The sequence below is a fragment of the Rhinoraja longicauda genome, chromosome 20 (genome assembly GCF_053455715.1).
Source record: "Rhinoraja longicauda isolate Sanriku21f chromosome 20, sRhiLon1.1, whole genome shotgun sequence".
Classification (NCBI taxonomy): Eukaryota; Metazoa; Chordata; class Chondrichthyes; order Rajiformes; family Arhynchobatidae; genus Rhinoraja; species Rhinoraja longicauda.
In genome coordinates, this window is record NC_135972.1 from 33,990,387 (window position 1) to 34,008,421 (window position 18,035).

General features: G+C 41.8%; 1 protein-coding gene across 4 annotated transcripts in view; it reads left to right on the top strand.

Annotated features, from left to right (window-relative positions):
• Positions 1-18,035, top strand: part of msrb3 (methionine sulfoxide reductase B3) — a 117,710-nt gene that overhangs the window by 12,271 nt on the left and 87,404 nt on the right. The window contains exons 1-2 of one of the 4 annotated variants that reach the window (XM_078416647.1): positions 10,674-10,781; positions 11,530-11,656. The exons of 1 other annotated variant lie outside the window; for it this stretch is intronic. In XM_078416647.1, the coding sequence (XP_078272773.1) occupies positions 11,581-11,656 (76 nt within the window). In that variant the 5' untranslated portion in view covers positions 10,674-10,781; positions 11,530-11,580. Of the gene's footprint in view, positions 1-10,638; positions 10,782-11,529; positions 11,657-18,035 lie in introns of those variants that run through there. 2 more of the 4 variants (XM_078416644.1, XM_078416646.1) reach the window with 2 other exon arrangements.

An 18,035-nucleotide genomic window follows, 5' to 3' on the forward strand; every position in this document is an offset into this window, starting at 1 on the left:
TACCTACTCTCAGACCATAACCCTCCAATCCCCTCCCATCCATATACCTATCCAATTTACTCTTAAATAATAAAATCGAGCCTGCCTCCACCACTTCCACCGGAAGCTCATTCCACACAGCCACCACCCTCTGAGTAAAGAAGTTACCCCTCATGTTACCCCTAAACTTTTGTCCCTTAATTCTGAAGTTATGTCCCCTTGTTGGAATCTTCCCCACTCTCAAAGGGAAAAGCCTACCCACGTCAACTCTGTCCGTCCCTCTTAAAATTTTAAAAACCTCTATCAAGTCCCCCCTCAACCTTCTACGCTCCAAAGAATAAAGACCCAACCTGTTCAACCTCTCTCTGTAGCTTAAGTGCTGAAACCCAGGCAACATTCTAGTAAATCTCCTCTGTACCCTCTCCATGTTGTGTCTACCTTTGATTTAAACCAGCATCTGCAGTTCTTTCCTACACATTTAACCTGTTGACTGTGTCCACCACTATCTTGTCAATGAAGGCAGGTTCATGGATGCCCAGCTGTCCCTGAACCCAACAATCAGCACAATGGCAATAGCCCAACGGGCTCTTGATCTATCCAGGTCTTTTCATGCACACCATTCTTTCCCTTCCTCAACCTCACATCCCCCCCCCCCTCCCCCAGTCACTCAACTCCTTTTCATTCCTCCTTCTGCCCATCCAGTCTGCATCCTCCATTTTCCACTCCACCTGCACCACCCTCCTGTTCCCATCCCTCCCTCTGTTTCTACTTTTTACTCATCGTCTTTTTGTTTTATCAGATTCCATCATCCGCAGCCTCCTGTCATCTTCACTTACCCACTCCAATCTTCAGTGACAATCTCCATCCTTCTCCCCACCTCACACATCTCTCGATCAAACCCTCCCTAGCTTGATCCATCCAGCACTTTCCCTACCTCTTTACCACCTATCTCCCATCTCTTCCAGTCTTGAAGAAATATTCCCATCCTAAACATTGACTGTCCATTTCTCTCTGCTGATGCTGACCTGCTGAGTTCCTCCAGCAGTTTAGACACACAATGCTGGAGTAATTCAGTGGGTTAGGCAGCATCGGGTTCCAACCTGAAAGGTATCGGGTTGGAACCCTTCTCAGTCTCAGTTCCACTCTCAGTCTGAAGAAGGGTCTCGACCTGGAACGTCACATTCCTTTTATCCAGAGATGCTGTCTGACCCGCTGAGTTACTCCAGCATTTTGTGTCTATCTTCAGGATAAACAGCATCTGCAGTTCTTTCCTGTACATTTTGTCTCCTCCAGCAGTTTGGTTTTTTTTGCTGAAGATTTCAGCATCTACAGTCTCTTGTGCCTCCTATTTAGCACATTTGTTCGGACACCATTCTTAACATGAATGCTAATGCCCAGATATCGTAACAATGACCTTGTCTGTGTGGACGAGTCCCCATCGCAGCTTGCTGAGGCTCTTGAAACTTGGCATATTTTTTCCACCGAGTCGTTCTGTTCATAACATTTTATAACAGGAAGTTAAAGTGGCCTTTGACTTTGAGAGGGAAGGAAGGTTAATTGTGCTTTTATGAACGGAGTAGAACACCTGTCATGACACCGTTTACATCTTCTCAAAGAGTTTAGATAAAGAATTCTGATTTTTTTATTTAGTGTTACCATTAAGAAAAATTACAGTAGGTCTTATCTGCCTGAACTTCCAATGTACATTTCATATCTTAATTGTACCCTCTGTCCTTGTGGATTTGTGTGGTGTCATGATAACCTACTGTTTGTCTGTTTATATGTAAAGTGTAGATGTCGGACTTACTGTGAATGAATTTGTGCGTAAAATATTGACACCATTTAAAGTAATTTTTAAATCGATCCATCTATTCTCGAAGGAAGACCTCCCCAGGCCAATAATATATTTTTGGATTTTATCTAGGTCACTATATTGTTACGATGCAACTGAAAGTTAAATTACGTGTGGATTGCATGAACCACCAGGATCATGTAAATGCAAGCTGTAATGTCGAAGTGTAGTTCAACATAGACCGAGCTTAACTATCAGTGCTTAGCGAGTGGAATTCTTTGCCTCAGAAGGCAGTGGAGGCCAATTCTCTGAATGTATTCAAGAGAGAGCTAGATAGAGCTCTTAAGGATAGCGGAGTCAGAGGGTATGGGGAGAAGGCAGGAACGGGGTACTATCATATCATATCATATCATATCATATACAGCCGGAAACAGGCCTTTTCGGCCCACCAAGTCCGTGCCGCCCAGCGATCCCCGTACATTAACACTATCCTACACCCACTAGGGACAATTTTTTTTTTTTAAACATTTACCCAGCCAATTAACCTACATACTGATTGAGAATGATCACATTGAATGGTGGTGCTGGCTCGAAGGGCCGAATGGCCTCCTCCTGCACCTATTGTCTATTGTCTATCATTTTTAAAGGTTGCTTGTTGGACACTCGTAAAAGTATAACGCATGTGGAGTTTCTAGCCATTCCTTTCTGCGGAAGAAATTAAAGTCTTAATAGGTGACAATAAACAGAAAAGGAGAGGGTGGGGGGTGGAAGAGCTATTTACTCTCCAATTCAAATGACATCTTGATGAACCTCTTCAAAGACTGCCTATCTTTCCTGCAGTGTGGTGAACAGAACTGCACACAATACACCAAATGTGGCCAAACTGAAGTTTTATACAGATTTTTGGGAGAACAAAATCTGTATGCTTCAGATACCAACAAACAATCCTCATGCCCATTCTCAAAAATCAACCATTGAAGTTCAGTTTTATACAGCCCCATCTTATATGGTTATGTGTTTGACAACTTTGTTTTAAACTTGTAGTGATTATTTAAACTTTGTTTTTGAATTGACGTTCTCCTTCAGAACGTTAGGGTCCTCTTTGACAGATAGCGAAGATGGAAGCGTAGCTTTCCTGCATCACAAGAGAGTTCTCTGCATTTTGTGGGGGGGGGGGGGCTTAACAACAGCTGGAATTATGTAAAACCTTGGCATCACGCAGGGTCTCAGCATGATCAGGCATCCTGGTGGACAAAGGGCAAAGTGCTCATGGGACAATTGCATATCCAGGGGGAAATGCAAGTGACAAGCCACGCTTGACACCTTCCAGGCCAATAACTCTTTATCCGACTTGGTGTCAAAATTTGTTTGATAGATTTTTTTCTGCTCATAGTGAAATTTGTTTTTAAAAAATCCGATTTCTATTTCCCATTTGGAACCATATTGACCTTTTGGAATTGACACATTTTAGCCTTTTGATAATAGGAGAATGTTGTAAATGACAGCCCATTCCTTCTCTCCTGAGATGCTGCCTGACCTGCTGAGTTACTCCAGCATTTTGTGAATAAATACCTTCGATTTGTACCAGCATCTGCAGTTATTTTCTTGCACCACTGGTTTGGTGTCACTTTAGATATAGTTACTAAGTTGTGCCTCAACATTTGATACTCAACATTTTACGACTGCCTTGGGAATAGAAAAATGATTAATTTTGACTAAATACTGTCATGGGAATCTGTGAGGAAATATGGTGCCTTTCGGTAATTTTTATGGATTTTAATTTGAAAATTATTAGTAAGTATTCTTTCAATTGCAAAAAGACAAACTACTCTGGTGAATGTACGTGACAGATTGTTCTGTGGCTATATTTAGACTGATCTGAACTTTCTACTGCATTGATCAATCATTCATTTCTGTATAGAGATTTTGGCCACAAGTTTTTTTGATTATTCAGGAATGCCCTTATAGAATATTAGTTATCGGGATATGCAGCGGGGAAACAGATTCGTCAGCCAACCAAGTCAGTGCCGACCCCCACCACTCATTTACACCAACTCCATGTTATTCCCATTCTTTTACTCACTCATCAACCCTATCCTCCCGCCAGACTCTCCTACACACCAGAGGCAATTTACAGTGGCATTTTGTGCCTATCTTTGGTTTAAACCAGCATCTGCAGTTCCTTCCTACACAACCTACCAACTTGTATGTCTTTGGGATGTGGGAGGAAACCAGCGCATCTAGAGGTGATGGGGAACTTGCAAACTTGACTAAGACAGCACCAGAGGTCAGAACTGAACCATCTTTGTTGTTGCAATGCAGCGTGCTCTACCAGATGTTGCTACTCGTGCTCACGTGGTGAAACATGTAACATTTGCCTTTATTTACAACACTGTTAACAAAAGTGATACAAAATATATCTCCCTGTTTCCTGTTCTTGGAACTTAAGGCGAGTGGGATAGATTATGGCTCACATGGGCATAGGTAGAGTTGTAGATAAAATGATTCTGATTATAGGGTGGCCAGGAACAAACTCAGGATATCATTTGCTGTTGGTGGGAGAACATGGAATATCGGCAAGAATTGGGTTTGGAACTAAGGTAAGGTTGATAAGGTTTGCTCTTGTTAACACGAAGATGACGTATTTAGCAGCAGTGATATTTGCAGAACCAGAGGACATAGGTTTAAGGTGGGAGGGGAAAGATTTAATAGGAGCCTGAGATGCAACTTTTTCCACACAAAGGGTGGTGGGTATATGAAATGTGCTGTCAGAGCAGGTAGTTGAGGTAGGAACGATCGCAACATTTTAAAAGACATTTGTACAAGTAAACAGATAGGAAAGGTTCAGAAGGATGTGGGCCAAATGCAGGCAGATGGGACTGTTGTAGATGGGGCATGTTGGTCGGCATGGGCAAGGTGAACTGAAGGGCAGGTTTCCATGCTGCATGACACTAAGTCTATGCCTCGAAATGACTTGGATTTGATTAACAAAATGCTGGAGTAACTCAGCAGGTCAGGCAGCATCTCAGGAGAGAAGGAATGGGTGACGTTTCGGGTCGAGACCCTTCTTCAGACCCGAAACGTCACCCATTCCTTCTCTCCTGAGATGCTGCCTGACACGCTGAGTTACTCCAGCATTTTGTGAATAAATACCTTCGATTTGTACCAGCATCTGCAGTTATTTTCTTATATGGATTTGATTAAGAATGGGGGTGGAAACGGGGCAGGGTCAAAGAGTATGGAAAGCAGGAATATCGAACAGCAAGTCATGAAAGGGTTAAGGTCAAGACCTTTATAGTTGTTGCTTTGAAGGATTGGAGGACAGTCCAGGACTGGATCGACACAGCAGAGCTTTAGACAAGTGGGGACAACGTGGACAATGGAAGCCAGTAAGATGGATGCCATTGAGTCTGGAAGTCACAAAGCTGCTTATCAGGATTTCTGAGATGGAGGTTGGCAATAGTCACAGATGGAGGTAGGCAATAGTTAGCAAACATAGCACTGGACCAATGTGGGATGTGAGACCTGGCTGTAAACCCTCATCCTCAAGTTGAGAATGTGATGGATTCTGATGTCTGCTAACTTTGGAGCAGGATCTAAAACAGGTATAGCGATGCTGATCTAATGCTCTCATGGTGCAGCAGTTAGTTTCAGTTAAGCACTGTGGACACCAGAAGTTGCTGGTTTTTCAGCTCATTATTGATGCATGTTCAGAGCAGGCCCAGCTAAACAAAAGGTACAGGAAGGCAGTAATCAATACTGTCTGCGCCACTGAAACGGAACAATTCCACTTGTTGTCTTGTTCCGACAGTTACATCAAATGTTCCATGAGCTATACTTGCCATGCAATAGCAGCGCACACAGTATTGACATTAACAATGAATGAGCACAAGCACCATAGAGTCAGATGGAAACAGGCCCTTCGACTTAATTTGCCCATGCTGGCCAACATGGCACATCTACACTAGTCCCAGCTGCCTGCATTCGGCCCATATCCTTCTGAACATATCCAATCCATGTACCTGTCTGAATGCTTTTTAAGCATAGTGATAGTACTTGCCTCAGCCACTTCCCCTGCCAGCTTGTTCCATATACCCATCACCCTCTGTGTTTAAAAAATAAAGTTGCCCCTTTGGTTGCTATTAAATCTTCCCCCCCCCTCACTTTAAACCTATGGCCTCTGGTTCTTAATTCCCCTACTCTGGGTAAAGGACTCTGTGCATTTACGATACCTATTCTTCTCATCATCATCTAATACAACTCTATAAGATCACTCCTCATTCTCCTGCGCTCCAAGGAATAAAGTCCTAGCCTGCTCAACCTCTCCCTATAGCTCAACCTCTCCCTGTAGCTCAACCTCTCCCTGTAGCTCAACCTCTCCCTGTAGCTCAACCTCTCCCTGTAGCTCAACCTCTCCCTGTAGCTCAACCTCTCCCTGTAGCTCAACCTCTCCCTGTAGCTCAACCTCTCCCTGTAGCTCAACCTCTCCCTGTAGCTCAACCTCTCCCTGTAGCTCAACCTCTCCCTATAGCTCAACCTCTCTCTGTAGCTCAACCTCTCCCTGTAGCTCAACCCCTCCATGTAGCTCAACCTCTCCCTGTAGCTCAACCTCTCCCTATAGCCTAACCTCTCCCTATAGCCTAACCTCTCCCTGTAGCTCAACCTCTCCCTATAGCTCAACCTCTCCCTATAGCTCAACCTCTCCCTGCACCCTTTCCAGCACCAATATATAACACTTAATTCGTTGCTGCATTCTCTGCTGTGAATCACACAAACACAGCTTTCATTTAGTGTTGCAATGTAGAATAGTTACCTGGTTCTGAGAGTTTATTTTCATCTGAAATAATTTGCATCAGTGAACATTATTCGTCTGCAATGGCACAAAAACGCCACACTAAACGTTTGCCAACTTTGGCAAAGAGTGTCAAAACACACTCCACAATCAGCATTATCAGCCATATGTTGTGTAGATCATATTGTTTAATCATTGATATTTAGAATGGTTGCCCGCTATTGCTGATAGGAACTCTTGAATATTCTCTCCTCTATACAAAAAAATAACTGGTGTCCGTGTAGGAATTCATGTTGCCAACCTGAATTTAATATTTCCAAACCTTTACTTATGCAATGGCCAGTGGCTCACGTTTAAAGCTGTCGACCATTTATGAGGTGTGCGATACTGTACTGCAAAGATTGGGGGCAGTGCAGTGATATTCGGGATAAAACAATGGACTCAATGCGCCGAGTCTGAAATTGATTTGCTGCTGTTGAACCATTTAAACAGTGGTGAGTCTAAGATTTCCTGTCAAATACAAAGTCGCAGACTTGCTGCCCAGTTTGCAGCACCGTATCCACAAGAAGCATGAAGGCAGTGTCCATTCTTAATGCAATTTCCTCAGTATTTATCTTGCGGTATTGCCTCTTGCAACTTGTGCCATGTCCAACCTGGCACGGGATCCAAAACCTCATTCAGTTCAAAGGGTTTTGCAAGTTACTTCCTTTAAAAATAAATCACATTTTTGTTGTTGTAATATTAGCTAATGTTGTTACTTAAAATACTACTATAAATTTAAATTATTTAGTTCTAACAGTTTTTAAATGTCTCCAGACTGCCAGAATCATTTGCAAACAGTAGAAATTGGCCAGATTCCACACAGCCATGTGCAGGAAAGAACTGCAGATGCTGGTTTAAATCGAAGGTAGACACAAATTGCTGGAGGAACTCAGTGGGTCAGTCAGCATCTCTGGAGAGAAGGAATGGGTGACGTTTCAGGTCGAGACCCAAAACGTCACCCATTCCTTCTCTCCAGAGATGCTGCCCGTCCCGCTGAGTTACTCCAGCATTTTGTGACTTTGTGTCATAATTGTTCTGGCTATCCAAGCTTTAAGGGCAGCTACAAAGGCTGTCCTCATGTTGCTGATGTCCTGGGTGCTCCAAAGTGTGCCTTCCCCCTCCGGATCAGGTAAGATACTGGTGTTGGGGAAATCATGGGGCTATTGTGGAAACACTACTAGAGCCCACCATATTCGACCTTTTATCTTACATCCTTCCATTCTCAAAAGTTGTTGGATGTAAACTTCTTGAAGAAAAGATCACATCGGATGAAGCTGAAACTTAATATTATGAGTCTAGAAGAATGAGGGGGAATCTCCTTAAAACCTAACGGATAATGAAAGCTGGATAGAGTGGCGGTGGAAAGGATGTTTCCGTTAATGGGAGGCCAGAACCAGAAGGTACAGCCTCAGAATAAAAGAACGTACCTTTAGAAAGGAGATGAGGAAGAATTATTTTGAGGTGAATCTGTGGAATTCATTTAAAGTGGAGGTTGATAGGTTGTTGATTGGGAAGGGTGTCAAAGGTTACAGCGCGAAGGAAAGCGAATGGGGTTGAGAGGGGAAAATAGATCAGCCAATGGCAGAGTAGACGTGATGGGCTGAATGGCCTAATTCTGGTTCTTAGTCTTATTGTGTTAGAAGAATTTGCTTTACACGAGGAGATATTGGAGCACAGAATGTCACGGGGAATGGGTCTGAGTGCATCTTTTAGGGGAAAATTGAAGAAATATTTGGATCTGTGACAAAGTATAATCATTTGGGAATTTGACACGAGCCAGATGTAAAACTTATACATACATTGGCTTATCTCCCATGGCACTTTCCATGGTCATTTGGAGGTCTTGCTCTTTTTTAAAACGTAGCACATTTCTGCTGTAAAATAGAAACTTTATTAAGTTGGATGCTTTTTAAATGCTAGTTTAAAAACAAATGAATGAATGCGAAATTGATTCCATATGGATGTGCAATTTAAAAATTGAAATTAAATTTGTTTAATTAATTAGAAAAAGCAGATTACATTGTATATAATATGACATTATTATAGATTAGAAATTGAAGAAATATTTATTTGAGATTAATTAAAATAATATGTATGAACAAGAGCTACATTTAACTTAGAATATTTTGCTGAATTCCACAGTACTTTGTTTCAGAACTTGTCTGATGCATTGGCACGATCATTTATATCGTGACTGTTGGGGGACAATCAGGTGAAGAATCTGGTTTCAAGGGAGGTAGAATATGATGGCTCCTCTGGGCTTCATAGTCAGATATGAATAGCCTTCTGGTGACTGCCTGTAACAACCCTAAGAGACCACTCCTTGGCCATATGCAGACCTGGGTTTCCTGTACACAGCTGGTCTGCTTCCAGTCAACCATCTCAGTAAAGAAGGGATCAAATAGGCAACAGGCCCCTTATTCAACAAGGGAAACTGACAAATCCGATCTCTAAACCCAAGCTTTGCACAGGGATCCCACAAGCCAAAGGCAACCTCTCAATGGTGAGTGTTTTCAGGCTGCTGGATAGTGAGGGGCAGAAGAGGTCAGCCTGGTCGCCTGGTTCTGCCTTTACCTGCCCTTCACATACAGGATAGTGAGAGACATCCGTGGCTGATGTTACTCTTCTGCCCCACACATTACTTTGAAACACTGCGCCTCTGTTGAAGCACGGCTGGCTTGTCTTGCCTAATGCATGTTACCTCGTGGCATGGATCAGGGAGCCAGTTTACTCACAATTACGTCGTGAAAACCACAGGTCCTTCAGTTATTTCTCTCCACTGCCCTGATGATATTCACGACAATATTAGCAACAAAGATAGAAACTGTAAGAAGAAAAAGTACATTTATGAAAACTCAATAGACTTAATAAGATTAGTTGTAGAGTTTGAATAAGTGTGCATCATTGATGAAATGTATACAAAACTCTCCATTTGCAGTTATTAGACATTTAATAGGAACCTGAGGGGTGACTTTTCTACACAAAGGGTGGTGGGTGTATGGAACAAGCTGCCAGAGGAGGTAGTTGAGGCTGGGACTATCCCAAATTTTAAGAAACAGTTAGACAGGTTCACGGATAGGACAGGTTTGGAGGGATAGGGACCAAACTCAGGCAGGTGGGACTAGTGTAGCTGGGACATGTTGGGCGGTGTGGGCACGTTGGGCTGAAGAGCCTGTTTCCACACTGTATCACTCTGTGACTATTACTGTATTTGAGGCAGGTACTATCGCAAAGTTTAAGAAACATTTGTACAGGTACATGGAATGAATGAATGAATAAGTTTATTGGCCAAGTATGCATATACAAGGAATGTGCCTTGGTGCTCCGCTCACAAATGACAACACAAACATACAGTTAACAATTAAGAATAAAGCATAAACACATCAAAACAATAAGGATACAACATTACGGTCTAAACATGTGGGTGAAAATAAACCAGAGCAAAAAAGAGACTACAGACTTTGGTTATTGAGTAGAACTACTACTCGTGGAAAAAAGCTGGTTTTATGTCTGGCTGTGGCTGCTTTGACAGTCCGGAGTCGCCTTCCAGAGGGAAGTGCTTCAAAGAGTTTGTGGGCAGGGTGAGAGGGGTCGGAGATGATCTTGCCCGCTCGCTTCCTGGCCCTTGCAGTGTACAGTTCGTCATTGGGGGGAAGGTTGCAGCCAACAAAGGAGAGGACAGGTTTGGAGGGATATGGGCCAAATGCAGGCAGGTGGGACGTGTAGATGGGACATATTGGCCGGTGTGGGCTAGTTGGGCCGAAGGGCCTGTTTCCACGCTGTAAGGCCCTGTGACATTCGCCAAACTAAACTCTTGTGAATTGACCCATCCTGCTTTGCAGTGCTTGAATCCACCAGTAGATGGCAGCTGTTTCACTAGCTGCATGAGCGTTACATTAAACATAAATCACCCGGTTCAACTATGCTGGAGCCCCAGTACTGAGGCACACTGCCTTTTAATTAGAAAATACATCCTTGTTCTTTGCCTGACCTGCGGAGTGACATCACTGCCTCTCTTCCTGTTGCACTCTAGCTGCCTGACCCAGAGGCTTGACACAAGCCAGATGGCTTCGATTGGTAGGCGCACAGGCTGTCTGGTACTGCAATTGATGATACCGAATAGGAAGACCTTTTATGATCAGCTGCGCGGACTGAGTAAGAATGCAGCTTTGCTAGGTAATTGCACATCACTGAACACTCTCATTTTCATAACGAGCTCTGCGAATAGTTACAAGAATATCTTCTTGTACAGCTCTCCGTTTTATTTTGATGTCATTTCTTTTGGTTAATAATGAATAGATTTCCCATCGTATAATCTCCCTCTCTGCCCCTTCAGTTCGCAGCATATAGTCGTTTTGAAGTTGACATGTTTACTTTTATTTAATGGCTCGTTGAGACTGTTCGTTGTGACACTTAATTTTGTTTCCTTTTTCTCTCCTTGTAAAAACAGGAAAAATTGTTTTGGCTTCGCAATAAGTCACTTTTAAGATGTCAAAGTTAACATAAGCATATTTCTTTCAGACACACTCCAGAATGACTGCTCACTGTATAAATCATTGTTTTGTTCTTCAGAAGGTGCTGCCTCTCCTGAAATGCTTTTGATGCTTGTCTGTAAAAACACAAGAATCAACCGTGCTTTGAAGATTCATTTGCTTATGAATGATCCCCATGTTCAGTTTCACTACCTGTTTACATCAACTTGATCCAAAGTCATATCTAAGTAATAAACATCATTTGCGTGGAAACAAAAAAAACAGTCAACTGGAGATCACTATTAAAAAAAAATTAAAAACAGTGATTTCGCTCCAAATTATGTGTTAAGTTTTTAAAATGTTAGAAATTTCAGAATGTTGTTTTTTACACAACCTGCATGCTGTCAGCATTTTGATGTTTAACGTGACTTTCTTTTTGTTTCCCTACTTAGCTGTTGTTCCCTGCTTCTTGCCTCTTGTTTCTTGGTGGAAGTCCCCCAGTGATGTCCGCATTCAACCTGCTGCATTTGGTGACAAAGAGCCAGCCAGTGGCCCTCCGTGCTTGTGGGCTCCCCTCAGGTTGAATGTGTGCTGCATGCTGTGTGTCTTGCATACTTTGGTGCTGTTGGCAAAAAGGAGAAGGTGTCTGCTGCAGAAAAATTCCAGCTTAGTGTTTTAACACTGGCCCTACTTTTAATTTAGCAAGGGTTTGTCTTTGAAGGCGGAAGTTAGCAATAAATCACTGCTTTAAACGTGCACATTATCGCCATTAAAATAAAAAAAATCCAAAGTAACATTTACCAGCAACTCCCTTGTCTATATATTATCTCCCCATACCATCTAACTGTTCTGGGATAGAAGGACAGCTCTCAGATCCTGAGAAAACATAGAATTGTTATCATCTTTGCTGCTTGAGATGCCCTTCCCTATCCTGCCAGCATTGTGACTGTGTTAGCATTCTCATTTTTTAAGTGTTGGACACCTACCTGTACATTGAGATTCCATAATGTCAAATGGCACCAACAATCATTTAGAGACAAATGGGCAGGTAAAAATATAAAATTATTTACAGTTCTACAAAGTTAAAACCTTCAAATAAGTTTTGAGTTTCTATGTTTTACATCAATGTAAAGCTAAACATATACATTCACTATCACAAGATACGCTGAACTCGAATCATTACTAACAAAAGCACCGTAATATCAAGTATTCTGTAATTTTGTGCAGGGTAATGCTAAATCCGCCTCAAATTGAGTGATTGCCACCAACATTGTCCAATTTTTTTTAGTAAGGAAAATCATCACAATAGTTCTTGGAATTTATGTAAAATAATATTAAAATGCACTAAAATGTAAGTTGCTGGTAATACTTTAAAACATATCTGAAAATTTGGGATGTGTGTGTGTATGTGTGTGTGCATGCATGTGTCCACATGCCTAATATAAAAGAAAAGAAATATCTTTAATCATCTTCATTTGTGCATGTGCTGTTTGTCATGTCACAGCTTAGGAATTATTCACTATTTTGTTTCACTGTAGGGAATGTGAACAGTGTCAGTTTCAGTAGCAAAAACAAAACGGGGTAGCAGATTTTTAAAACTTGTGCGCAAAAATAATAATGCATGTCCAGTACCAAAATTATTTTGAAGAATTTGAAGACTACGGGCTTTAAAAACTGGAAGAAAAGCTGGAACCATTCAGCAGGTCAGACAGTATCTGGGGAGATGGCAGACGAGACAGTTTGGGTATGAACGTGTCCTTGCAACTAGGAAATTAAAATGTGTGTTCTCACTTAAAATAGCAGGCAGAAATTGATTTTAACAAAACACAAAGGTAAAACTGGCCCATTAGTGCCTTCCACTGATTTGGAAGAACACACACATGCACAGGAAATATTCAAAATCAGACACGGACAAGCACTAAGATGCAGTTGAGGATTCCGCTCGACACAGACTAATAGGGTTGTAACCCAGGGAGGGATATTCTTCTCATTCCCATACATAGTGCAGTGGCATTGACTGGCCAACATGCTAAATATGATCTAATTATCTCGTTCCCCAAGTTGAACCTTATCTCGTTCCCCAAGTTGCACCTTCCATTCCTCCTGAATAGTGCAACTTTCTAAGACAACAGTGTCGGAAGTAAACAACAGTTGGCACATAGAGAAAGGCAAACACAGCAGCGCACTGTAAAGTCAGTGCCACTACCTAGACTTGAGTTGTTTGGTTTATGTATGACTCCATTTCATGCACTACCACCACAAGGCCAAGTGAAATCTAGAACTCCAAGAGTTTTAAAACTCCTAGACGCATGTTCCCATGACAACTGAATCCAGTCCTGCTGTGTAAAAGGTTAATTCTGCCCAATATCCACCTATTCCTCATTGTTGCAATATCTATTTGAGGAGATCTAGATACAGGGACAACTGCCATTGGTTCAAGGGCTTCTAGGTGCTAACTGATATCCTGATGCTACCTATTAAAATAATTGCACATCTCTTTCACTTGTCTCCTTCCATCCCATCACCTGTGGAACTGTTTGGAACATGGACAGATAGTTATATCTAAGGCATTCATTAAATACTATGATTTTTTTCACATGTAATTTCCTTTTTTTGGGAGGTCAATTTATTTCAGCTATTTTTTCCAAAAGCACTAATGTTGTTTGAGTCAATTTCCAGGATTCAGTAACTCCTCCAAGGGGCTATTCTTCATGTTAAATGTGGACAGCAAGTATTGGTAAGATGTTTGACTTTGAAACCAGCACAGCTGATCCAGATTATGGTCTCATTTAAGGGCCATGAATTTACCAGTAAGGATTACTAAATGGCAATCACAAGGTGGAACCCAATTTCCTGCCCCTCCCACCCAGGGGATATTAAGGCTAATTATAGAAGCCACTACTGCTGCTCCGGTGGATCGACACAGACTGGAAATTGAACCCATGACATTTCTGAACCTTTGATTCAGCAAACCGCTGGCTTAACCAACCGATGCGTCAAGGGAACCACTATGCTGTGCTTTAAAGCTCATGGGTACATCGACCTATATATTATCATAAATGGCAGCAATACAGAGGTTTGCTTATACAATCAACTTCATCCAGTGCATATCACATTACAAACAGTACAGTAACTAAGTTAACTTTAAACTTCACGTTATCTTCTGCATTCCTTCACTCTTCCAATTAAATCTTCGTTGTTGGTAAATAATGCATTCCAGAGCCATAATTTTAAATCTCATTATTAATGAAAAATGTTGTCCCACGGAATACTATGTTGTAGTTTTACATTTAACTGATTAAAGCAAAAAAAAAGTGTTTTTTTTAGATCCTATGAAACTTTATCAAATCCAGCAGATGGCGCATGTGATTATACTCAGTAAATATTATCGAATTCAGGAATATTAGTTGAGATTATTCAGGCATTTATCAAAAAGTAGTTGTTCATTACAATGCACAGTAAATATAAAATAAATGGATTGGAATGAGCTCCAGTGACAAATTACAGCATTCGAATGATTTGGAAAATAGTAGACATTCAACCACTCCCAATAGTTTTTATTTTCTTGTTTAAGTATTGTTGTATGAGCTGCTATCTTCAATTACCATCACTCGGTACCTAACAGTACTTCTATTTGCTTTCTGTTATGCCTCAGTTTGTTATCTGTGTTCAAGTCATGCGTTGAGGAGAGGGAGGTGAATGAGTAGTAATATGACTAAATTATTATGATACAAAACACATTCTTTGCAGGGAAAGTAATGCTTTCCAAGAATGTAGCCGGAGTCTTGGAGCACATAGTTGCAAAAAAAAATGCGTTGATCAGTAGTTGGAATCATTAACTCGCAAGCAAGCCGCTTTCAATGTTGGAATCGTTACCAGGCTGCTAAAAGGAAACACCACCTTGATCTAAACTCAGAAGAGCTCAGTAAAGGGAAGTGGACAGTGTAAAGTTATTTTGAAGGATTTTCTGCGGCAGTCTGACCCTGCTGTAAATGCAGCGCTGCTTAATTTGCTTTTCCTATTTATTATGCTTTGCTCTTACAATTATCTCCAGTCATTTGTTAAATTATTTACTACTTTGATATGCTGCTAATTAATTGCATGCTGCTACTGGGAACTCCCGTTTCGTTGTATATAACACTTTGCACAGAGAATTTAATATGATTAGTAGTCTGTTGGTGGGGATGGGAGGAAAGGCAAAGTAAATTATTCATAAAAATGATTTGATAACCGAATCTTTGTCTTATTATACATTAACATTATGAAATGAATTCCCAAATGATCCTTCTTTCTTACGCCAGGTAAACGGCAGGCACATATAAATTTTCCTCAAAGATGTTTCTTATTAGAAATTTTAAAATCCCAATCTTTATCTAAACAATCAACTTCCTGTTATCTCGCATTTGTCTGGATATTTTGGCATTATATTGTAAATACTAGTCAATAGGCACATGAACTACTGCACAGTAAAAGAGGCAGAATGGTATGGATGCATTGCATTTCCTGATGCTAAAACTATTATAGTTAGTGGTTAACTTTTTTTCAAATGCTGCATTCTGCAAAAAAATCATCTTTTTAATCTTTTGAAATTAGATACTTTCCAAGTATTTAAATCCTCCAACATGGAAGCTATTTTTCTGCTTTTAATTGCAAAGCACAAAATAGTTCTCCATTGTGAAAACCTTCAATCCGCAGATGCATATTGTTGAAAAAAACTATGGCTGCTTATTAGTACTTTGAAAGTTGCAAATGTTCCTGTGTTTCCTCTCCAAACTGTGACCATCTTTGAAGCTGCTTTACACAAATGTTCATTGAAAGTGTTGCCTTGAAACTTTCCCAATGGTTTCAACCAAAAAAACTCTTTGTTTTTTGAAAATTGTTTGACTTCTGTGGTAAATAGTTGAGAAAGTCAAGTAAGTTTATTTTATAATAATTTCAGGAAAGATATGGTTGGTTTGGTGTTGAAAGTATGGGGAAAAATCACTCCGTACACATCACAGTTAACTAAAATATGCTAACTGTCTGTACCCATATCATCAAACAGCCATTAACATGCTCAATAATCTTTGAAATAAATCTTTAATAAACATGGTGAAACAAACTATATTTTATTTATAATAAATTTCCGTTTATCTTGAGGATTATCCCCCTCACCCATTGCACCTTGCAGCCAGGTTCAAGAGGGTAAACTTTTTTGAAAACCAGAAGAGATTAGTTTCTCTTCTGTGTTGTTCAATACTAAAATGTTATCCTTGCAAGAAATTGTCTGAAAGCCGTTTAACATAGGCATTCCTGTGCTCAGAACAAAACTTCAGTACTTGCATAAAATGAAATGTTGTCAGTATTTTACTAATTAAGGGGGGGAAACCTTGGTTAACCTTGCTATTGACCCAATACTATAGGAATGAATAAAAGAGGAAATGGGCTTTAGGTGATTGACAAGGTAATCTGCTTCTTATTTATGAAAATATGTAAAAATGCTTGAACATAAGCAAAAAAAAACCCCAGTCTTTATCTATATGTTGTAGCGACCATAGAGAATGGTCCAGGTCGTCGAACCCTCGGATTGGCCAGCGAGGTCACGTGTGAACGCGACCATGGGGATTGGTCCAGGGAGCGACATCGCTGATTGGCCAGCGATGTCATGTGCGCGTTTGGCGCCCGAAATAGTTAGTTCGGCGAAGTCTTCGAAGAAGACAGTAAGTTTTTGATGGTTGTCCTTTACCTTGTTGTTTAACTCTGTATTCGAATATTGCGGCTGCAATAAACTTCTTCTGCAACCAACAAGTTTCCGGACTCGCCATATTGGTGACCCCGACGTGATCTGGACGATCACCGACTATGCAGGGACCCGACGCCTCGTCGGCGATGGCCGCGCCGGGCACACCGGAGTCAAGCGCGGTAAGCGTTCACCTTCCGTGGTTTTGGATGCACGCACCGCAATCTTGGTTTATACACACCGAAGCTCAATTTCATATAAAGAAGATATCGGACGACTCCACGAGGTATTACTACCTCGTCAGCGCTCTATCATCGGAGACGACCACGCGCGTGATGCGGTTCATCGTTAATCCACCTGCGGAAAGCAAGTACGAGGCCCTGAAGAAAGTATTACTGCGAATCTTCGGGTTTAATAAGCATGGTGGTGCGGCAAGACTTCTGCACCTACCGGATCTTGGAGACCGACTGCCTTCCGTCCTCATGTCCGAAATGATGATGCTAGCCGGTGAGCATACGGATTGCCCTATGTTCGAACAGGCATTCCGCGAGAAGCTTCCTGAGGATGTCCGACTGCTGCTCACGGATTGTTCTTTTAAGGACCCCGAAGCATATGCAGCGAAAGCGGACGCGCTCATAGCGGCTAAAAACAAGGCAAAGGACCAGGCAAGCGGTTCGATCAACAAGGTCTCGACATCAGTGACCACGCCACAGCGACGGCAAGATGGCGCCACGTCTCCCGCCAATTCTCCGAAAGCCCACCAAAAAGATCCGCACAAGCGCGGCTGGTGCTATTATCACCTACGATGGGGTAGCGAATCCCGCAACTGCCGCTCACCTTGTACCTTCGCGGGAAATGCCTCGGCCGATCGTACATAGGGGCAGTTACGATTGGCCAGAACCGGCGCCTCTATGTCCATGATCGATTCACGGGCACAGAATTTTTGGTGGACACGGGAGCCATCGTCAGTATAGTGCCGCCGACCGACCTCGAAACCAGATCGGGTAAGACAGGTCCCACCCTCATCGCGGTTAATGGCAGCCCAATTCACACTTTCGGTATACGGAAGATGTCCCTTGTGTTAGGCCTCCGCACGTACGAATGGCCATTCATCATAGCCGACGTCAAACAAGCGATCTTGGGAGCAGATTTTCTCTGGGCTTTTTCACTGGTCCCTGATGTCCGCGGTAACGACCTCCGACCCTCCGCCGAAGATGAGCACGTCGCTCCGACAATCGC